Consider the following 23,985-nt stretch of genomic DNA (forward strand, 5'->3'; position numbering starts at 1 on the left):
GAAAGTAATTATAATATCCATAAGTACATTTAATTTAGTGCATAATAGCTGAAGATTTTTTTTAGAATTATTATTTTTTCCCTTAGAAAAGGTCTCATATATGTCCATATTTCTGCATATTTTGGACCAAGGCCTAGTGCCGCCATCTTGAAAGTGTCATAGTTGGAATGTCATCAGGTGCATTGTTTAAAATTTAGAATTGTTCTTGTCCTTGAAGGCCACTGTAGCTTCTGTTATTATTCAAAAGGGGTGGGGTTACCCAGGGAGTGTTGCATTCTAGAACTTTCTAGAACTTTCTTGATGATGTCATATTACACACTGCACCTTTAACTTTTTGTTGTTGTTTTTTGAGTGGGAGAAGGGTTTCAACTACCTTCATGTGCTGCGTTTTTTTTTTTGCTTGTTTCAAATATTGTTTAAAGTGGAATAATAATTTATTTCCCTGGAAAATAAAAGACAGATGTAAGATGGATGTATTTTCTTTCTTTCCCTGATTCCCTCACTCCCAGACTAGCCGCTGAAAGACAGACAACCTCAGTTGGGCTTTGTTTTCGTTTCTAGTTTTTAAGAGAAGTCAACGAACACTGATGTGACCTAGATGTTCCAGTTCATAGCCTGTGCTACGGAAAGGTTCGAACAAGAACAAAAATCCAAATCTGCTAGGCATATATTTTGGTTTACAGCAATGTCTACCTGGAGAACGACAGTTTGAAAACGTTTTCCATTGTTTTTTGAAGGAGCAGTATGTAAATGTTTGTAGACGTCGCGTCTGTCAGCGGATTGTTATGACAGCAGGTGTATCGATCGAAATGATGTCCGTAGCAACAGTCTGTTACCCATGGCAACAGTTAACAGCATTTAGCAGTGCCCCAGATAGATAGATAGATAGATAGATAGATAGATAGATAGATAGATAGATAGATAGATAGATAGATAGATAGATAGATAGATAGACATTTGATTTGACAGCCTACTGTATTAATCCCCCAAGGGAAATTGTTGCTGTAGCAAATAATAATAATGAGAAATAAATGTTCAGCTATTTAGTTTTATATAACTAGTGTTTTGTTTCGTGTTATGGCTAAATCTGTTGGCAGCTAAGTTTATAAGAGGTTTTAGCTTGTAAACACAAAAATACACTTTCAGTTTTGGGTCAGTGAGTTTGAGCGCAGAGAAACGTGGAGAGTTACATGTGAGGGCCAAAAATAAAGGAATGTTCCTTTAAAAACAAGCACGTGTCACCCTTTTTGGTCCGGAGGGATTCCGTTTTATTTTTCTTCTTTTCTCTCATGGTTTACTGCTGGCCAAAATAATGTTCATTTAATTTATATACGCTTAAAGGTATTTTAAAGTAAAATTCGCTTCGTAAACATGCGTGTAGGAGAATATTTTTCTTCGAAATGGGTAATTTCATTTTGCGTTACACCCCCCTGTCCATAAAGTGGTGGTATCGTCCACTGCCCGGAAACGCCGGCGACAGTACAGCAGAGAAGCGAGTGGAACTGATTTGTCAGCCTGTAGAGAAACTGAAAAAAGTAAGTGTTTGGCAGAGTTTAAATAACTATATATAGCATTTCTTATCAATAATGTTTGTGTTTATTAACAATACAATTTATTATACTTGGCTTTAACCGGGTTCAGGTGGATTAAAAAGGCCGTTTGACGCATGTGTTGACACATTAGCTGACGTTAGCATTGCAGCTTCGCTGGCTATGAAACAAAAGAAGTCTCCTAGCAGCGGAACATGTCAAACTGATAATATGTATTTTGTGTTGAATTTGAAGGTTTTCTGACTGTGTAATCGATAATAAAATGTGAGGCCTCGTCATGATTGTATAACAACGTCCTACTGACCTAGTTAGCCGTGGTCAGTTAGCTTCAACGGAAGAAACTAAAAACGTTTTTTTTTTCAAAGGTAATTGACGTTTAAAATAAGTTATCAATTGGAATCGGTACATTAATGTGTTGCTGCTGTTGTGTGACAAAACAAATGATTTGATTTTCCTGCTTTATTGACGACACAAATTAAACTTTTTAATTATATTTTTCATTTGAAAAAACAACAATTTTTTTTTTATTACTTTCAACTGAAAAAAAAAAACTATTTCGCATTTAGATATGAATAATAATGTTAGTACATTTTATTTGTGAGCCCCTTTCAAGTCACCCAAGTACACTTTGGATGCAAATACAAAGTAAGTTAAAGTAATACACTCAAACAGTTGAGTGGGCTGTAACAAAAATACAAATCATAACATCACAGTAAACCAAAAACAAGATAAATGACTTGCAATATCAAATACATTTATCCAGATGTTAAAATGTATGCACCATGTATGTAAAACTAAACCTTAAAACTTAACTAACAGTGACTGATAACATTTTGTGTAACCATAGTGACGCAATTAGGAGAGTAGTTGTTGTGAAAGTTAACATGCAGAAATAAATCAAATTAAATGTGTCTAAAGAAGACCAGGGAATGATCTAAATATGTCTTTAGCTGAGACTTAATATTATATCTATCTATCTATCTATCTATCTATCTATCTATCTATCTATCTATCTATCTATCTATCTATCTATCTATCTAAATTCTGTTTTGCTGTTAATAATTTCCTAAATGATGTCACTATTTATCTGAACCAGCTTCAGGAGAAAACAAATCTGTGTGACACATTCCTTAGTTTAACTTCTTCTTTTATGACACATAATCAAAAGCACACATTTAGTCGGCGACAGGCTGTTTTGTGAACTAACTTATGTAACTTATATTCTTTCAACATTACTCATAAGGACATCGCTGAAATTTGGGGGAATAATGAGTCATGCTCGTTTACAGCTGCTGACTGACATTATCCCTTTTTAAAGGACAGCAACAGTAAAACTGGATCGAATCTGTAACTCAAAGTCTGTATTTGTGTCTGGTTAACCTGCCTGTTAAACAGCATAATTCTAGAAGATCATTTTAGATTCTTGTGAGATCGAACTAAAAGGTGCAGTGTGTAATATGACATCATCAAGAAAGTTCTAGAAAGTTCTAGAATGCAACACTCGCTGGGTAACCCCACCCCTTTTGAATAATAACAGAAGCTACAGTGGCCTTCAAGGACAAGAACAATTCTAAATTTTAAACAATGCACCTGATGACATTCCAACTATGACACTTTCAAGATGGCGGCACTAGGCCTTGGTCCAAAATATGCAGAAATATGGACATATATGAGACCCTTTCTAAGGGGAAAAAAAATAATAATAAAAAAAAAAATCAGCTATTATGCACTAAATTAAATGTACTTATGGATATTATAATTACTTTCTACAAAATCTGCTAGGAAATAAAACCCAAAATTCTACACACTGCAGGTTAAAATCTCAACTGTGTACGTTTATAAAACATTTGGTCCAATGATCATTCTCTGTCTACAAGAACACGATTTAATATTCTTTATAAAATACATGAACATTTGACCTCCCTTTTTTATCTTATTGGAATGGAAATGCTGAACCGTTAAGATTTGAGAATCGGAACAGAATTGATAACATTCAAACAATACCAACCCTACGTCCCCATGAAAAATGGTTAAGATTTACGGTTGTAGCACTACTGAACTGTTTTCCCTAAACAAGTATTAAAGGTGCAGTGTGTAATATGACATCATCAAGAAAGTTCTAGAAAGTTCTAGAATGCAACGCTCCCTGGGTAACCCCACCCCTTTAGAATAATAACAGAAGCTACAGTGGCCTTCAAGGACAAGAACAATTCTACATGTTAAACAATGCACCTGATGACATTCCAACTATGACACTTTCAAGATGGCGGCACTAGGCCTTGGTCCAAAATATGCAGAAATATGGACATATATGAGACCCTTTCTAAGGGAAAAAATAATAATTCAAAAAAATTAATTCAGCTATTATGCACTAAATTAAACGTACTTATGGATATTACAATTACTTTCTACAAAATCTGCTAGGAAATAAAACCCAAAATTCTACACACTGCAGGTTTAAAGGCCTTGCTATTCTCACTTATTTAACCGCTAAATATCAATGTACAGTTATTATTAACATTTTGAGCCAATTCACAACATTTAGATTTTGCTCAATCAGTTGTAACCAAAATGTTATTCTAGGTTTTTATTAATATTGAAAATTAATTAATGTGTTTTTAGCGTGTTCGTGTGAGTTGACTACTAACGATATTGTGCCTGTTTTTTCTACTCACAGGAAAAACCTGCACCGTAAGAACATTATACATTATCTGGAACGCTGGATAAGTTTGTAAGTACTTGTGTTAGCTTAGTGTGCTACATCTAAAAGCTAATGCAGTCCAACATTTACACAGTGATTATGCTGCTCAACTTCTCAGTACAATATCTCCATCCTAATCTCTGTCTGCTGACTGGACTAAAGTTTATCAAAGTGTTATTGAGCTGGAACCATTTTACCTGAAGTTTGATTTATTTTCCTCTAGAATCTCTTCGATTTGAATGGACACGGCAGCAAGAAATACACCGGTATGACCCGCATCCTACACGTTTTCTCCTCTAATAGATTATTAATTATTGGCTTGTATTGTATGTAGATGGATTTGTTATCTTTAGAGCTGTCCCCGTCGACTCTTAATTTTCTCAGCCGACTTGGATCTACCTGTTCAATACAGCGATTTGTAAATCAGGAAAGTACTTTGAAGTAAGATATCTGGCCTTCTGTCAACACAAAAACAAATTATCATCAGCTGCTGGTCCCGGTCCGTCATGATTACTTGAGTGTTTTTATTTGATCCTGTTGTATCATAATGCAGACACAGACTGACCAAACAAACAAATATTATAATTGTTAATATTCTATTATTTCTCTGTATTCAGCCCAGCCTCTGAAGCCCCTCAAAGCCTCAGGGATGCCGGTGAAGAAGAAGAGGAAGCATCCTGATGCAGAGGATAATGAACACAAGTCTAAAATCACAAGGTAAAATATATCTATAGCTCGTCTGTTCTCTCTGGTCCTTTATCTGCAATGGGTGGAATTATTTCCATCAGACCTTTCTCTAGTGTATCTTTTAAGTTTGGGTACTGAGTGTGATTTGTATCATGTCGTTCAAACCCTCTAAGGAGAATCCTGCATAAAGACACTTTTGGCGCCCCCCCAAAGAGGTTTTTATCCAGCACCAAAATAAAATGAAATGACAATGAAATAAATAAACTTTTTTCTTCATTTATAAAACTAAGAAATTAACAGCAAAAACCAGCAAATAACATAACGGACTTCTTGCCGTTACTGGTGCACATAGTTGTGACCCCAGAAAAGTGTTGTGACCAAAATGTATCTGCATAGTCCCCCCCCAAAGGCCCGTCCTGAGCCAGAGAAACCCTGGTGAGTGTGAGGCAGTTTGCGGGAGAGTCTGGCCTCTGTTTGAACCCGCTGTGTTCTCAATAAGGAACTGGCAGTGTCTCTTTCACCTGGCAGTAGCAGACTGGACCCCTCTCAGTTTTGTGTGCGTGTGTGTATGTGTGTGTGTGTGTGTGTGGCTTGAGTAGATACGTGTGGTTGTTAATGTTGCATTCAGACAGTAAGCTAGTGTGTTTATGGGAACACGGGGCACTCATCACTCACTTGCCCTTTTAATCAGTGTTATATCAGTTCACAGCAGGAGGACTATGTTACCAGTTTATTTGGTACAAGGGTTGGGCGGCATCCAGTTTTTTATCCCTCAAACTTTCCCCAAATTCTTCCCTGGTACACGGTATGGCCGTCGGGAAAAACAAAAAAAAAATTCAACTTCAACTGTAGCCTATTTGTATTAGTTTCTGACGTAACACTACATTTTACAAGATTAAATTGAACCATGAAGTTGCCTTCACCAAATAGTCGTTTTTACTGAACAGCACTTGAACACATCACAATGTAACTCAATACAACCTACATTCGAAGGAAACATAAAATCACTACATGTCATTTACTTACAAGCTGAATTCTTCTACCTCAAAGTTTTCAAACGCTTGTTGTGTGTTCAAACATGATCCTATTGAATTAATTATGAAATGGTAACTAGTGAAGCTTTTGGAGGATCAGAACAGAGTCATAAGTGTGTTTGTCATTTTGTCATGTTTTATTTTACCCAACTGATATATAAATTCTTTCCTAACTCTTCAGGGATCTACTTTTTCTGACCATTGTGATATTATTTAGCTTCATTTCAAACTGATGTAATCTTTAACCTAAAGCCTTTGTTGTGTGTTGTAGTTTCACTCGGCCTCAGATCCGCGGTGCCCGGCCGATCAGTGACAAGCTGTTCTCTAATAAGAAGTGCCTGGCCTGGTTCCACGCCTACGCCGGCCCAGACAAGGTGGTCGGCCCAGAGGCCATGGAGAAGTTCTGTGAAGACATCGGAGTGGAACCGGAGAATGTGAGTTTTTACTGTATTCATCCTATACCTAACCTGGAAAAGTATTCATCAAGTATCATCACTGCATCTCGGTTCTAGAAAAGGTTTTGATGACATCAGTGTTTTTCACTGCACCAATGTTAATATATAAACTATTAACAGATAAACTTATTGTTTCTCCTTTTTTTTCAGATTATCATGTTAGTTTTAGCGTGGCACCTGGAAGCTGTAAATATGGGATTCTTCACAAAAGACGAGTGGCTCAGGGGAATGACAGTATTACAGTAAGAACTCACTTTCAATGTTCTATTGTTTATTCACTGTTGGTTTATACTGAACATATGAACCACAGGCCTGGTTCACTGTTTCATACAGTCGAAAGCTGTATTTTCTGCCAACACTCTGGCGTTGTGTGAAACCTGTTTTAACTGTGTTTTAGTTTTAACCTGTGATTCTTCAACTCCTTCAGGGTTGACTGCACAGAGCGGTTACAGAGTAAACTGGATTACCTGCGCAATGAGCTCAACGACTCCGTCGCCTTCAAAAACATCTACAGATATGCCTTTGACTTTTCCAGAGTGAGTCAACACCCTTTTTAAGATGTTTTTTTTATTACATCTAGTGTTATAACTTCTCACTTTGCTGTGGTGATGTTCAAGTTTAGAATGAGTGGAGATCTGATGTAAATACAGTGAATGTGTAGCCTTGTTTTTTTCACAATTTAAAATCAAAAGTAATGTCAGTTCTCTTGAAACACAATCTTTATTTTGAAATATATATATATATATATATATATATATATATATATATATATATATATATATATATATATATATACACAGTCATATGAAAAAGTTTGGGAACCCCTCTCAGCCGGCATTATAATTGACTCTGCTTTCACACAAAAAATATAAAAGTGGTATGTCTTTAATTTACTAGGAACAGCTAAGTACTGGGATGTTTTCCAAACAAAGATTTTTTGAAAAGCAGTATTTGGTTGTATGAAATAAAATAAAATGTGAACAACTGGCTGTGCAAAAATATAGGAACCCTTGTGGTTTTGTTGATTTTAATGCCTGTAACAGCATGTAAAACTGAGGACTTTAAACACAAAGTTGGTTGGATTATGTTGTTAAGCCTTGAACCTCATAGAAATGTCTGTTTAATCATGAGAAAATGTATTTTAGGTGCCTAAATGCAAGTTGCACTTCTCTTTGACTCTCTGCTGAAGTGAGACAGAATGGGATCATCAAAACAGCTCCCAAAATATCTGAAAAACAAAGATTGTTCATTGTCATGGTTTAGGGGAAGGCTACAAGAAGCTTTCCCAAAGGTTTCAATTGTCAATTTCGACTGTAGGGAACGTTGTCAGGAAATGGAAGGACACAGGCATAGTGGCAGTTAAACGCATGGCAGACCAAGAAAAAAACAGGAGCGGCATAGGTGGAGGATTGTGAGAATGGTTGCACACAACCCACAGATCACCTCCAAAGACCTGCAAGAACATCTGGCTGCAGATTGTGTATCTGTACATCGTTCAACAATTCAGCGCAATTTGCACCAAAACATCTGCTTTTTATAAAGACCAAATAACTTAATTTTTGTCTCATCAGTCCAAAGAATTTTCTTCCAATATGAATCTGGCTTGTCTAAATGAGCTTTCGCATACTCCATGCAACTGTATCTGTGGCGTGGGCGCAGAAAGGGCTTCCTTCTCATCACCCGGCCATACAGATGTTTTGGACAAATTGCACTGAATTGTAGAACCATGTACAGATACACAATCTGCAGCCAGATGTTCTTGCAGGTCTTTGGAGGTGATCTTTGGGTTGTGTGCAACCATTCTCACAATCTGCCGCATATGCCGCTCTTGTACTTTTCTTGGTCTGCTAGACCTGGGTTTAACTGCAACTGTGCCTGTGTCCTTCCATTCCCTGACAACGTTCCTTACAGTAGAAATTGACAATTGAAACCTTTGGGAAAGCTTCTTGTAGCCTTCCCCTAAACCATGACAATGAATAATCTTTGTTTCTAAGATCTTTTGGGAGCTGTTTTGATGATCGCATTCTGTCTCACTTCTAAAGAGAGTCAAAGAGAAGTGGAACTTGCATTTAGGCACCTAAAATACCTTTTATCATGATTAAACAGACCTTTATATGAGGTTCAAGGCTTAACAACATAATCCAACCAATTTTGTGTTTAAAGTCCTCAGTTTTACATGCTGTTACATGCATTAAAATCAGCAAGACCACAGGGGTTCCCATATTTTTGCACAGCCAGTTTTTCACATTTTATTTAATTTCATAAAACTAAATACTGCTTTTCAAAAAATCTTTGTTTGGAAAACATCCCAGTACTTAGCTGTTCCTGGTAAATTAAAGACATACCACTTTTATCTTTTTTGTGTGAAAGCAGAGTCAATTATAATGCCGGCTGAGAGGGGTTCCCAAACTTTTTCATATGACTGTATATTGCAGGGTCTTTATGAATACCTCTCTAATATATATTTTTTGTACTTTTTTCCAAATGGCATTACATTTAGATTTGAAAAGCGACAGGATCAAAACATAAATTGACCCAAACATTCCGTCCCCTTCCTCTCACTGCTGTCTGTTCTTTAGGATAAGGACCAGAGGAGTTTAGACATGGACACGGCTAAGTCCATGCTGGCACTGCTGCTGGGGAGAACGTGGCCTCTATTCCCCGTCTTCCACCAGTTCCTCGAGGTAAATTAATCTTTTTGCTCTCATTGGTTCAGATCGGGAAAGAAAAGTGACAGATGTTTCTGACAGCAGTAGGTTATCTTAGCAATATTGAACAGGAACAAAATTGACTCTTAACTAGAAATATAAGTGTTTACTTTTCAATCTTTTTCACCCCCTCTCTCTGTTATTCTCTCCCACAGCAGTCCAAGTACAAAGGGATGAATAAGGACCAGTGGTATAATGTTCTGGAGTTCAGCAGAACCATCAACACAGACCTCAGTAACTACGATGAAGACGGAGCTTGTGAGTTTGTTTTTAAAAGTTTCTCTTGCAAATATAATGGTAACGCTATCTCCAAAAAAGCAACAGTATTCTTTTATTCCCGCCATCAAAAAATCTGCTGTTTAATGCTTGGGGCATTTTTGTAATTGAATGCCTCAAGAGTGTGTGTGCGTGTCCATCAGCAGCACCAATGGCTGTGTTTGAAGATGCTATAGCAGTGATGACAGAACTCCTGTAATGATGGAGGCCTCGTTTGTCAAAGCCCTTTCTTTGGGCTTGTTGACTTCGTTTGTTGTGACTGTTTTCACTCGTGGATACAGAGAGGTGTGTTTTGTGTTGCCTCTCATTGAGCAGAGGGGTTATCAGACACTGGCTCATATGATCTCAGCTTCCTCTATTTAGACTCTGGTTCTCTCACTCAAAGGTCAACGCTGCCACTACACTTTATGGACCTTACACCAGGACATAAAATAATTAGGGCCCGACCGATATTGATTTTGGAGTGCCGATGCCGATTATTTTCAAAGAAAAATGACGATTACGATTAAATCGGCCGATTTAAAAAAAAATAATAATAATAATAAGTTGAAAATATGTACAGGAACTTTTTCTTTATTGCATTACGCATTGTCTAACAAAAATAAAGTGTAACAAATATGTCTAAATTCAGACATTATGCATTGATATGAACTCCCTCCCCCCAAACATCAGCATCTCACACTCAATAAACTTATTCAAAAGTCAACTCAAAACTCACCTCTTTAAGGAACCATAATGACACCTGACTCCAATTCAAACCGTATTTTGTTTTCTTTTTCTACATGTATGATTCTCTATGATGTAAAGTGTCTTTGAATGACCTCCAAAAAAGCACCATATACATTTTTTTTATTATTAACTGTCAAGCGATGACCAATGCCTCTGCTATCCTATTGGTTGCAGGGGGAACTGTCAAGTGTAAATTAATCCAATGTATTACAACACACCTGCTGCTGCTGTAAATAGGCTATAGCAGGGGTTTTCAAAGTGTGAGAGAGTGAGCCCCCCCTCAGAGAACAAATTTCAGCGTGTAACAGCATGTAAAACTGATGAATTTAAACACAAAATTGGTTGGATTATGTTGTTAAGTATTGAACCTCATAGAAATGTCTGTTTATTCATGATAAAAGGTATTTTAGGTGCCTAAATGCAAGTTGCACTTCTCTTTGACTCTCTGCTGAAGTGAGACAGAATGGGATCATCAAAGCAGCTCCCAAAAGATCTGAAAAACAAAGATTATTCATGGTTTAGGGGAAGGCTACAAGAAGCTTTCCCAAAGGTTTCAATTGTCAATTTCGACTGTAGGGAACGTTGTCAGGAAATGGAAGCACAGTGGCAGTTAAACCCAGGCATGGCAGACCAAGAAAAAAACAGGAGCGCATAGGTGGAGGATTGTGAGAATGGTTGCACACAACCCACAGATCACCTCCAAAGACCTGCAAGAACATCTGGCTGCAGATTGTCTATCTGTATATCGTTCAACAATTCAGCGCAATTTGCACCAAAACATCTGTATGGCCGGGTGATGAGAAGGAAGCCCTTTCTGCGCCCACGCCACAGATACAGTTGCATGGATTATGCAAAAGCTCATTTATACAAGCCAGATTCATATTGGAAGAAAATGCTTTGGACTGATGATAAAAATTAAGTTATTTGGTCTTTATAAAAAGTGCTTTGCATGGCGAAAGAAGAAAACTGCATTCCAATAAAAACACCTGCTACCTACTGTCAAATTTGGTGGAGGTTTCATCATGCTGTGGCCACTTTAGGGACTGGGGCCCTGGTTAAAGTCGATAGTCGGATGAATTCAACCCAGTTTCAACAAATTATTCAGGATAATGTTCAAGCATCAGTCACAAAGTTGAAGTTGCCCAGGGGTTGGATATTCCAACAAGACAATGACCCTTAACACAGTTCAAATTCCTGCAGAGGGAAAAGTACAATGTTCTGATATGGCCGTTGCAGTCCAATGACTTGAAAATCATCGAAAATCTATGGGATGATTTGAAGCGGGCTTTCCATGCTCGGCAGCCATCACATTTAACTGAACTGGATCGCTTTAGTATGTAAGAATGTTCAAAATACCTCCATCCAGGATCTAGACACTCATCACAGGCTACCGAAGGCGTCTAGAGGCTGTTATTTTTGCAAAAGGAGGCTCAACTAAGTACTGATGTAATTTTTCTGTTGGGGTGCACCAGTCAAATTGTCATGATGCCTATTGCATATTTTCTATTATTCCAATAAACAAAATGACACTGCTGAATTGCTTCTGTTTCCCTAAGGTATGTCATATATGAAAAGGAATTTGCTTCTTTGAAATCCCAGCTAATGAATGGGAAAAATTAACAAAAATCCCAAAAATTAGAAGGGGGTCCCAAACTTTTTCATATGACTGTGTATATATATATATATATATGTATGTATGTGAGAAAAAGAAAAAAAAATCGGCTGATGCCGATTATTCCGAAATATGCGATAATCGGCCGATTTTAATCGGTCGGCCCTAAAAATAATCCTTGCAAGACGGACTAAAGTGCTCAAATAAATCAAATTGCAACACAACCATTCTGGAAACATAGAAATCAAAAATACAAAGCATTTCATGAGATAATTCAACAAATGTATCAACTTGAATGACAATGTAATACCAATGAAGGAATTTTAAAATGTTTCAATATTAATTTTAAGTTGTTTCTTCTGAACTGTCTGTTATGGAGATTTGAGACATTAGCAAAACATTTTTAATTAATTAAATAGCCTTATATTGCATGATTTCTCAGATTGAACACCAACAAATTGCCGGATGTATATTCATATTTGTTGTTGTTGTTGTTGTGTGTGCAGGGCCAGTGCTGCTAGACGAGTTTGTGGAATGGCAGAAAACCTGGTCGCCATCATCGTAGCAGACGTTGCCACCGAACCAAAAAGGAGAAAAGAGAGAAAAACAGAACCCACAAACGGGAGGAAACTCTTTCATAAAAAGCAAAAAACTGTTTCAGTTTCAGTTCCAACCGACACTTTGACAGACTTTAAACATTCACACACAAACATGGAACTACAGAATCATCCCTCTGGACTCCACATCGTCATGCCAACCGGTCGAGACGCCTTTCTCTCACTCATTAGACTTTTATAGTGTTCATTTGGAAAAAAAGAAAATGTGGGAAAAGTTCTTAAAATAGGAAAACAACAAAAAATGAACTGAGAGAAAAGATGTGGAATTTATGTTTTCTTGATAATAATAATTTTTTTCCATTTTGTGTCTTTGTTTGTAGATGTTTTCACAATAATAAAAAGGAAATGGACGTTTGACAAGCTGCCTCTTAATAATTGGTCCATTCATCAAACACTTTCTAAGTTAATGTTTGATGCTGTCAGTGATGAAGATGTTCTAGTCTTTACAAACAACTATGGCTTTCCAACTTACTACCAGAGGTTTAAATTTGATGGATTTATTCATAACTTTTTGGGTCTTTTTTTTTTTTTTTTTTTTCGCTCTTTGGTGGGCGACATAACAGACCGGCGTAGGGTGCAAACATGCGCCTGGTAATTCCAGTTATTTCCTATCATGTCCTTATGCATAGCTGTCTCTTTTGCTCTTCTAGCATCTTGGATGACATCTCACTTATTGTCCAACTACGGAAGCCCTAAACGGACAAAGAATCATACATTTTATTTCCCATTTGCCTGTGATAAAAAAATAATGAAAAACAATTTGTTGTAACGGGACGATTATCTGATGATCTTGATCATGAACTCAAATTAACTTGTTTTTTTTACGGAAAAACAGGAATAAAATGTTTGTATCCATGTCCATCCAGGGCTTCTGTATAAAACTGCTGCAGCAGTATTGTAAATATTAACTAGTTAGAATGGTATAGTCCTTTAAGTAATATATATATATATATATATATATATATATTTTTATGGGGCAATTTTATGCTTTATTGATAGTGCAGAGACGGAGTTGAAATGGGTCAGGGAGGGGAGTGACATGCAGAGAACGACCGCGGGCTGGAATCGAACCCGGGTCCGCTGCTGGCCGAGGCCCATGGGGGGGATGCCCTACCAACTGAGCTAATGGCACCCCCACATTTAAGTAATAGTTGATTTTAAAGGTCGCCTTTTATGCCAAATGCACTTTTTCATGTTTTTTTTGTTAACGTTTATATGGGTCCCCAATGTGACCAAAGGCCCAAAGTATGAGATAACAACCCATCTCCACCTCCATGTTTCTGAAAACCTGTGTTCAGAAACGTCAGTCAGATTTCTGTCCCCTATTGACATCATAAGGGGATGAGCCACGCCCACCCATTACAAACCTGATTTAGCACTTCCTCCACATGTGATAAGCCACACCCCCTGATACCCCTTGATCTAACTTGCAATAAAATTCAAACTAGAAACACAGGCTGTTCAGGTCTGCCTGCTGTAAATCATTCACGTGAAAAAAAACTATGATGTGTGATCATCAGAGTAAAAATTCGAGTTTAATTAACAATTGAAAGTTTCTCGTAGGAGGATTAAAGTCTTTTAGAGTCCAAGACGGTGTCTCTGTTTTCATATCTCCATGTGGAAGTGTGGCTTGCCCTCTGTCTGTCCTGAGTCCAGCGGTGATGCTGCTGCGGCTGCCATGATGGTTTGGAGGCGCGTCAGAGACAGAGAGCGCTGCCTCTGTGTGAGGGGAGCCGGGCTCAGCTCAGAGGGAGACGACTGATCGGCTGGGAGGTGGCCGTACCGCTGACCCTCCTCATCGTACTGATAGATAGATAGATAGATAGATAGATAGATAGATAGATAGTTGGTAAGTTAGTTAGATGGATGGATAGATAGATAGATAGATAGATAGATACAGTGGAGGAAATAAGTATTTGATCCCCCACTGATTTTGTAAGTTTGCCCACTTACAATGAAATGAGCGGTCTATAACTTTAATGGTAGGTTTATTTTAACAGTCAAAGACAGAATATCAAAAAGAAAATCCAGAAAATCACATAAAAAAAAAGATATAAATTATTTTGCATTTCATTGAGGGAAATAAGTATTTGGTCCCCTACCAACAATAAAGGATGCTGGCTCCCACAGAACAGTCCTTTAACTTTAAGAAAGTTCTCCTGATCTCAACTCGTTACCTATATAAAAGACACCTGTCGTTAACTCTATAAAAGACACCTGTCCACAGAATAAATCAGACTACAACCTCTCAATCATGGGCAAGACCAAAGAGCTGTCTAAGGACATCAAGGACAAGATTGTAGACCTGCACAAGGCCGGAATGGGCTACAAGACCATTGGTGAGAAGCTGGGTGAGAAGGAGACAACTGTTGGTGCGATTATTAGAAAATGGAAGAAGCACAAAATGACCATCAATCTCCTTCGGTCTGGGGCTCCAGGCAAGATCTCACCTCGTGGGGTCTCAATGATAATGAGAACGGTGAGGGATCAGCCCAGAACTACAAGGCAGGAGCTTGTTAATGATCTCAAGGCAGCTGGGACCACAGTCACCAAGAAAACCATTGGTAACACACTGCGCCGTAATGGATTAAGATCCTGCAACGCCCGTAAGGTCCCCCTGCTCAAGAAGGCACATCTGAAGTTTTCCAATGAACACCTGAACGACTCAGAGAATGCTGGTGATGTGGTCAGATGAAACAAAGATTGCAAAGATTGAGCTATTTGGTATTAATTCAACACACTGTGTTTGGAGGAAGAGGAATGCTGAGTACAACCCCAAGAACACCATCCCCACCGTCAAGCATGGAGGAGGAAGCATTATGCTTTGGGGGTGTTTCTGTGCTAAGGGGACAGGTCGACTTTACCGCATCGAGGGAAAGATGGATGGGGCCATGTACCATGAAATCCTGGCTGACAACCTCCTTCCCTCAGCCAGGTCACTGGATCATGGATGGGTCTTCCAGCATGACAATGACCCAAAACATACAGCAAAGGCAACAAAGGAGTGGCTCAAGAAGAAGCACATTAAGGTCATGGAGTGGCCTAGCCAGTCTCCAGACCTAAATCCCATCGAAAATCTGTGGAGGGAACTGAAGCTTGGAGTTGCCAAGCGACAGCCTCAAAACCTCAAAGATTTGGAGAGGATCTGCAAAGAGGAGTGGTCCAAAATTCCTCCTGAGATGTGTGCAAACCTGGTCATCAACTACAAGAAACGTCTGACCTCTGTACTTGCCAACAAGGGTTTCTCCACCAAGTACTAAGCAATGCTTTGATAGGGGATCAAATACTTATTTCCCTCAATGAAATGCAAAATAATTTATATCTTTTTTTTTACGTGATTTTCTGGATTTTCTTTTTGATATTCTGTCTTGCACTGTTAAAATAAACCTAGCATTAAAATTATAGACTGCTCATTTCATTGTAAGTGGGCAAACTTACAAAATCAGTGGGGGATCAAATACTTATTTCCTCCACTGTAGATACACTCAACAAAAATATAAACGCAACACTTTTGTTTTTGCTCCCATTTTTCATGAGATGGACTTAAAGATCTAAAATTCATTCCAGATACACAATTGTACCATTTCTCTCAAACATTGTTCACAAATCTGTCTAAATGTGTGATAGTGAGCACTTCTGCTTTGCTGAGATAATCCATCCCACCTCACAGGTGTGCCACATCAAGATGTTGATCTGACATCATGATTAGTGCACAGGTGTACCTTAGACTGTCCACAATAAAAGGCCACCCTGAAATGTGCAGTTTTGTCTCACAGCAAAATGCCACAGATGCCACAAGCATTGAGGGAGCGTGCAATTGGCGTGCTGACAGCAGGAATGTCAACCAGATCTGTTGCTTGTGCATTGAATGTTCATTTCTCCACCATAAGCCGTCTCCAGCAACTTCGCACAGCCATTGAAGAGGAGTGGACCAACATTCCACAGGCCACAATTGACAATCTGATAAACTCTATGCGAAGAAGATGTGTTGCACTGCATGAGGCAAATGGTGGTCACACCAGATACTGACTGGTTCTGAGTCCCCAGACCCCCAATAAAGCAAAAAAATGCACATTTCAGAGTGGCCTTTTATTGTGGACAGTCCAAGGCACACCTGTGCACTAATCATGATGTCAGATCAGCATCTTGATGTGGCACACCTGTGAGGTGGGATGGATTATCTCAGCAAAGCAGAAGTGCTCACTATCACACATTTAGACAGATTTGTGAACAATGTTTGAGAGAAATGGTACAATTGTGTATCTGGAATGAATTTTAGATCTTTAAGTCCATCTCATGAAAAATGGGAGCAAAAATAAAAGTGTTGCGTTTATATTTTTGTTGAGTGTAGATAGATAAATAGATAGATATTGTCATTGAATTCAAAATAGAACAATATTGTCATTGCTCTTTTACATCACATACACATCATCGATTTAATAAAAACAAATAAACAAACAACACACCTGGTACAGGCGGATGACACGGCTGCGACGGCGAGCTGGGCGGGGCGTGGAAGAAGATGTTGGTTCAGTTCTTTCTTTGACGCCGTTTTTCTCTGTGTCATGTCCATCATCAGAACTGTTATTCTGCTGCTCAGCTCTTTCCTTCAACTCTTTCTCCTGGTCACATTCGCTCTCTACCTCCTCGCTGCTCTCTCCATCTTTATCCGAATCTTCATCTGTGTCGGTTTGACTCCCGCCATTTTCTCCTAAGGCAAAGCAAGGTTACTTTATTTGTATAGTAAATTTCATACACAAAGGCAACTCAAAGTGCTCCATCAAGTTACAATATAATAACTTTCAAATAATTAAATATGTTACAAATATTAGACAACTATTTTAATATAATAAATTAATTAATTAAAAATATTAATAAATGAGTTGAAAAAGAAGAAATATATTAAATAATAAATTAAATAATTTTTTTTTATTAAATATATAAATGTATATACATATATATTACGACTTTCCAGGGACCCCAGGCTGCTTAACAAAATCGGATATAACAAAAGTAAGCTTGACAAATTAGGCAAATACATTTTTTTTTAAATATGCAAACCACTGATCTCTTGCTCCTTTTTCTCTGGCTCCCAATGACACTCTTTATTGATTTCTTCCAAACGTATTCTTGCCTCCACTTCTTCTTCTATCCTTCTCACCTCTGTAACACACACATATATATATATATATATATATATATATATATATATATATATATATATATATATATATATATAAATTAAATTAAAATAAACAAATAAAATTCATTAAAGGTGCTACGAGGAACTTTTATATATTTCTGAAACAGTCTAATTTTTCCTCTGATGATCATAAATGACTTGTAATAGCAAATGAGAACATCAGTGCAAAGAATGCTATTTTTTCTCAATGCCTTTGTCATGGGCAGCTCACCCAGGAACTACAGTTGGGGTAGTAGAAACCCTATCGCTTTTGTCCAAAGGGGATGCAAGAATGAACACAAACTGAAAGTTCCTCGGAGCACCCTTTAATATAATAACAGTTAGAAATAAATAATGATAATATAACTTTAATTTACAGATCTTAAGCACCTTTCAATGGACCCAAGGCCGCTTTACAAAGTCTTACATGACAAAAGCTATTTTATTTATTAGCTATTATTATTCTGGCCACCACTTCTTCTAGTTCTACCATTCTCGCCTCTGTAACATATGTTAATAAAAAAATAAAAAAATGAATGAATAAAATAAAAATAAACAAATAAAAATGTATTCAATATAATAACATTTACAAATAAATAATAATAATATTACATTAATTTACAGGTTTAAAACGCCTTCCAAGAGACCCAAGGCCCCTCTACAAAATCTAGAAACAACAAAAGCAGGCAAATCAAATATACAAACCGCATATGTCTCTCTCCTCTTTCTCTGGCTCCCCAACACACTGTTGGTTATTTTCTTCCAAGCTTATTCTTGTCACCACTTCTTCTTTTATCCTTCTATTCTCTGTGACATTGTCACAACCCTCTAAATAGGCCGCATTATCTGCATTCTTCGCATTATCTGCATTCTTCGCATTAACTGCATTCTCCGCATTATCTGCATTCTCTGCATTCTCCACACTTTCTTTCTTGAAGCTTCTCTGAGGTTTTACAGGTGGAAATGAACTTGTTGATGACACAGTCGTCTCCATGGTTACACAGTTTACAGAGTCCTCGTCATCATCGTCAAGGGCGTGGTTGTCGTACGTTGGCGACAGGGTTGTCATGGTGACATCAGAACCATGGTCCGGAGTGTCAGTTTGGTGGCATCGTTGTTGTTGCCTTGGTGATCGCAACCGCTTTGTGACCGCTCCTAAACACCTGAGAGGATAAAAGTTGTAGATTTTTTTAAATTATTAGCCTACTATTTTGTATTATCTTATTGGATATAGACTTAATACTGCAGTGCGTTATTTCTGTCGCCCCCTTGAGGAATTCTGAGTAATGACAACAACACTGTCGGAATAGTGAGGACACACTGTAGCTTTAAGACAGCCTGCACTGAATTTGAAGACCACCTCACACCAAACGATTGAGATGACAGGAGCGCACCACAAATCATTGATCACTAATAAAATATCCTGTTTGAATTATTAGCCTATTGATAGAATATCTGGACTATAGCCTAATTTTTCAGAGATTATGTGGTATATGATTATTGTATGAAGAAAAACTTTGCTGTTTGTCCCTGAACGCACCTTAGAACACGCGTCCTGCTCAAAGCTCCAGCGCTAAAGCCAAACACAAATGTCAGCAGCACGGAAGCGGCCACAGCTCCTACGAACAGCCCGTCAGAAACACCTCCCTCTGGCTGTGATGACAACAACAGTTTATGTACTGAGATCCAAGGAATATTCTGAATATCTTTGTATCTTTGTATTATTATTTTTTTATTTTTAAAATGTTTATTAAATTTGTATTATCATTATGTCTTTAGTTTTTGATTTATTTATTATATAGCCTTATTTCTGTTTTATTATTCTTTTAGATATTATTTATATTATTTAGCTGTATAATGTACTGATATTTTTATTTCCGAAAAAAATAAAATAATAATTAACACCTGCCTCTTCTGACCCGACATCTCTCCGGAACCTGAACGCATCACCGCTGCTGGTTTGATCATATTCACTGTATTCACGGTTCCTCTGACCGATATGGAGCTCATAGGGCCAGAGTGTAGTTCCCTGTGTGTGCTGTAGGAGGCAGTAGTACAGGCCGCTGTGGAGGGAGCTGCAGTTTGGCACAATAAGCGCCCCATCTTGGTGCATGAAGACTGGGTCCAGTTTACTGAGGACACCGGGGGAGTGGAGGTCTCCAAAGGGGGTGTGCCACAACTGGACCAAACCTTCACATGGAAAGGGGAATAATAATTAATTACATGCGAGGTGGTTTATGACTTCTGTCGCCCCCATGAGGAATTCTGAGTAATTACATCAACACTGTCGACTCATCTACATGAGGTAAGCCTTCAGTGATTAGACATGGATTACACTCGCCTTAATTATTTTTTGAGTTGTGTGTGTGTGTGTGTGTGTGTGTGTGTGTGTGTGTGTGTGTGTGTGTGTGTGTGTGTGTGTTGATCCTCTTCACTGACCTGTGTTCTTTCCGTCTCCACAGTTCAAAGTCAGCAGTTCCTCTGGTTGACCTTCGACCCTGGAGGTTGGTCTGACGGTCACAGAGCCTCGGCCAACAGCTCCTGCCCTGTGTGTGTGTGCAGAGACACACAGGAACGCTGTCAAAGTTAACCATCTAGTTAACATTATGAACCTGCAAAGGAAGCATCAGTCATATGTGCTTTTATGGTGCAAGTGCAGTAAGGCAAGGCAGGTTTAGTTATATAGCACAATTTAGACGCAATTCAAAGTGCTTTACACAGGCATAAAAAATATATTAAAAAATTATTTAAATTCCATTTAAGTGATACTAAAAGGATTCACACAAAGGGTTATTGAAATGTGTATTTTCGCATATTCCCACCCACACCCCACAAATACCTTCCTCAGAGGGGGTCATCGCGTGAGCAAACTAATTATCTTTTGTTGAGATAACTTATTTTTGCTGTCCCAACTTATAATTTTATGTTAAGAAATGTTTAACTTCCTAACTTTTTAATTCGACAGTGCAGGGCTCTCACCAAACATCACCAGACCTATAATAAACAATGTAAGGAATTATGGTTTTAAATTGGTTGGATGGATATTGACATTAAGTAAATATCTGTCTGTTTTGTTGTCAACTTGTCATATGATGTTTATAAGTAAGTTTGTGAATCTGTTCACAGTGCAACTCATGGAACAAACAACAACAGTAGGAGTACAGCTTCACCTCTTTTTTTTTACGATTCTTATTTTTATATAAGTTTTCAATACCCATGTAGCCCAAACATACACAAAAACAAAAGTGAATGAATAACAACTAGACAACCTGGTTATAGCAGTGGTTAATGAAAATATACATTACTAAGTTATACAAGAAGATATTTACCTTTTAAACACTGTATAGTTCCTTCTAAATGTAGCTGTGTTGTCCTCTCCGTAAGATGCACTGTCTGTTAGTCTCCCTCTGGTGAAGTGTAAAGTGCACGTCTCTCACATGACTGTGGATGTCTTCTCCCGTTATGATGTTAAAGATTAATAGCATCTCACACACTTTGTTTTATTAAGCCACTGCTTTCTGTGCAACTGAATGTTACAGTGTGAACAGTGAAGTGTGCAGAGGGAGGACAGCTTGATCGCATACACTGTTGAATGTGGAGTCTGCGGTTCTGGAGAACGCTTGTTGTCAAAATCACTTTTTGGTCAAAATCAGTGAATATCTCCCCATGATACCTGTCCGTACTGTGTGTGCACTGAAAAACAAATTCAGTGTGAACTTAACACACAGTCTAGGCTCTGTAAACTTGCATGTTGGTAGTTTCATTGGCCCTCTTTGGATATACCAGTTTACAGAGCCTAGGCAGTGTATTAACAATGGACTTATTTTCAGCACACAGTACGGACTGGTAGCAGAATGTGAGGAGATATTCACTGAAATATAAATGATTATGTTATGGTAATGTAATGTAGATATTTCTCTGGTTTTGGTATCAAAGAACATTGAAACTGTAAAGCCCCAAATCAGTCACACATGTAATAACAACAGCGGCCACCGAAGGGCAGTGGAGCATAACAAAAAGCTCTGAGGGAAACTGTCCAACTGTCCTTGATAAAGTGAATTCCTTCCATAAAACATTGAGACTGTTCTTCTATTTTTAGTTAGTGAAATCCTTCAGTGTGGGATTTTCCTAGGTTTTGTTTTTGTCTTTTGCGTTTATAGTTTGGAACAGACATCCGGTCTGAGCATGGGATCCCTCTGTTAAATGTATTACAGTTAGGTCAACATTTTAACTACTGAAGCTCTGTGTGAAAGGTACTGTGTAGAGAACAATTTACCAATTATAATCAGCAGTGGATCAGCAAAAAAAATAAAAATAAAAATCTGAACCAACTGCGTTTACCAAGTTGCTGACTCACACATAAAGGAATTTGATTCAAAGGTAACTAAACAAATACATGCATTTTTTTCTTTTTCCTTCTTTGATAAGCGGACACGAAAAATCAATGAACAATACATTCCCACAAAATGTCTTATCAGGGCCGACCCCAGGATTACGTTTGCTCCAAATGTGAGTTTTGGTTTAGGAAGTTCAATATTTATTTTGCTATTATTTTGTGTTCAATAAATCTAATATTTTCTAGGCCCTCAGCAAATGAAGCTAATATCTCTTCATGAGTAGGGCTGGCTCTGTGGTTTATTAAGGAATAATCCTATGATCCTGTTACAGTAATCCCAGGTGTGTTGCCTTCGGGCCCTTCAGTAGGCTATTCAGGATTCAATGTTCTCATTTGCTGTTCCCATGATAATATACCGTATTAGTCAATTACTACTACTAATAATAATATACGTCTATAATATATTTGTCTTTTTTAATGTATTTTTATCATTCTATGTTAATTTTTTTTTACAATTTTTATTCATTGTTGAATGTCCTATTTCATAGTTGTTTTAAATCAATTTGTTTAAAGTATTTGTAAATGCTACTATTATTTTTATTGGCCTGTGTTTTTCATCCAATAAATAACAGGTGTGTTGCCTTCACTGCCTTCAGTATTCAAGGCCCAAGGGCAATACTCTCCCAGTGCGCGATTGACTAATCATTTGTCCGTGCCGCACCTGAAGGCCTCAGAGAATCTCGCTTGAGTGGAGGCGGGTTCAACGAGCGCGAGGGCTGGAGATCGGTCCGTGTGTGTGTTTCTGTGTTTGTTCATGTGCTTATGAGTCTTGTAAACTAAACTTCCTCAGAAACAATCCACACATTACCGACCTGACAACAAGGAGGGAAGGAATACAAAACCCTACGGGAGAAGAGAGAGAGAAAGAGAGCAGCAGCAGCAGCAGCAGCAGCAGCTGCATTTTGGTTCACCCAAGGGAGCTGAAAACATCTCCAGGTAAAGTCTAAATTACAAATAATTTAACAATAAAATATCTGGGGTCATCTGAGGTCTCCTTGGAAACCTAACTGCCGACCGTTACTACAACGTCTTCAGTTAAACTGTAGCCTATTCACTATTTTATAAAAGTGAACGTTAAAAACAAACGTACGGACGTTTTGTTGGTGGCGTGAACATAGATTATGATACGATATTAGATTCAATGTATTAATACAGGATTTCATTTGTTTAAGGTTTCGTTTTATTCTTCTTTTCTTGAGATGTAAAATCTTTGAAAAAAGAAAACTTGCCATCTTTCAAGCTAGCGCACGCAACCAAATACACTTCCGGCCACTAGCTTCGAAGTAGAAGGAGAAACGTTGTAACATGAGTTTGGACTTTTTGTCTGATATTAATTATATTGAATTGTTATATAGGCCTATTGAATTGAACAACAATAGTGGTGATTTGACTTCTTTAGAGTGTGAAGTGAGAACATTTTAGAATTATTATTCCCACCTTAGCCAGTGCTACCAATTATTAGGCCTTAACAAATTTCCTCCCAAACAAATACAATATTTCTGTTTGCCTTCGACAGTTCATGCGGATGAAACGGGACTACATTTAGAAATAGAACAAGCTATTTACAATGCGAATGTTAGCGTCATCATCATCATCCAAGGCATTGGATTTTTATTTTGAATCAAGATGTCCCTAGTTTCCGGTGTGAACTTACTCTGGCAGTCTTTACAGCTGAAAAGCACTTTAGGCTCTCATAAAAATTGAGTCTTAAAAGTAAAATATTGTTCTCAAAGTGACACAAATAGACCGTTTGTAAAGCTGCGTTCAGGTACATCAAACATATTCGTAATCTTCATGTCAAACATCATCCAAAAGGCCGGCCATATGTGATATAGTAACATTTTCACTGAGCTGTTGTTGTTAGTTGTCGCATATCTCTGGCGACATGTCTATTGGTGACACATGAAAAACCACTAACCACACCCACGCTCCTGTCTGGTTTCTCTTCGTATTTCAGCATTACTCAAAGCTGTCTGTAGATAACACATTGATCCATACAAGCTTCACATTAATCCACTTGTCGGTGCTTATTTAGATG

The 23,985-nt window shown here is 37.9% G+C and overlaps 2 protein-coding genes across 2 annotated transcripts in view; both read left to right on the top strand.

Moving 5' to 3' along the window:
• The first annotated feature begins 1,465 nt into the window (after positions 1 to 1,465).
• On the top strand, positions 1,466 to 12,723 carry dcun1d5 (DCN1, defective in cullin neddylation 1, domain containing 5). The gene is made up of 10 exons (XM_080025051.1): positions 1,466 to 1,535; positions 4,228 to 4,281; positions 4,475 to 4,517; positions 4,869 to 4,968; positions 6,244 to 6,406; positions 6,578 to 6,669; positions 6,855 to 6,963; positions 9,007 to 9,111; positions 9,291 to 9,393; positions 12,259 to 12,723. The coding sequence occupies exons 4-10, from the start codon at positions 4,901 to 4,903 to the stop codon at positions 12,315 to 12,317; spliced, it is 699 nt and encodes a 232-aa protein (XP_079881177.1). The 5' UTR covers positions 1,466 to 1,535; positions 4,228 to 4,281; positions 4,475 to 4,517; positions 4,869 to 4,900; the 3' UTR covers positions 12,318 to 12,723.
• A 9,938-nt stretch (positions 12,724 to 22,661) lies between these two features.
• Positions 22,662 to 23,985, top strand: part of capn5a (calpain 5a) — a 29,187-nt gene continuing 27,863 nt past the window's right edge. The window contains exon 1 of the mRNA XM_080053719.1: positions 22,662 to 22,883. The gene's annotated coding sequence lies outside the window, so the exon portion shown is untranslated. The remainder of the gene's footprint in view (positions 22,884 to 23,985) is intronic.

Source organism: Ammodytes marinus, assembly GCF_949987685.1.
Source record: "Ammodytes marinus genome assembly, chromosome: 3".
Lineage (NCBI taxonomy): Eukaryota > Metazoa > Chordata > Actinopteri > Uranoscopiformes > Ammodytidae > Ammodytes > Ammodytes marinus.

What these genes read in the sequence shown, in the direction of transcription:
- dcun1d5 (XM_080025051.1), top strand. Translation starts at nt 4,901, where the DNA reads ATGCCGGTGAAGAAGAAGAGGAAGCATCCTGATGCAGAGGATAATGAA. An exon ending in TCGGAGTGGAACCGGAGAAT is followed by an intron (nt 6,407 to 6,577) that starts GTGAGTTTTTAC and finishes CTTTTTTTTCAG; the next exon opens with ATTATCATGTTAGTTTTAGC. An exon ending in CTACGATGAAGACGGAGCTT is followed by an intron (nt 9,394 to 12,258) that starts GTGAGTTTGTTT and finishes TTGTGTGTGCAG; the next exon opens with GGCCAGTGCTGCTAGACGAG.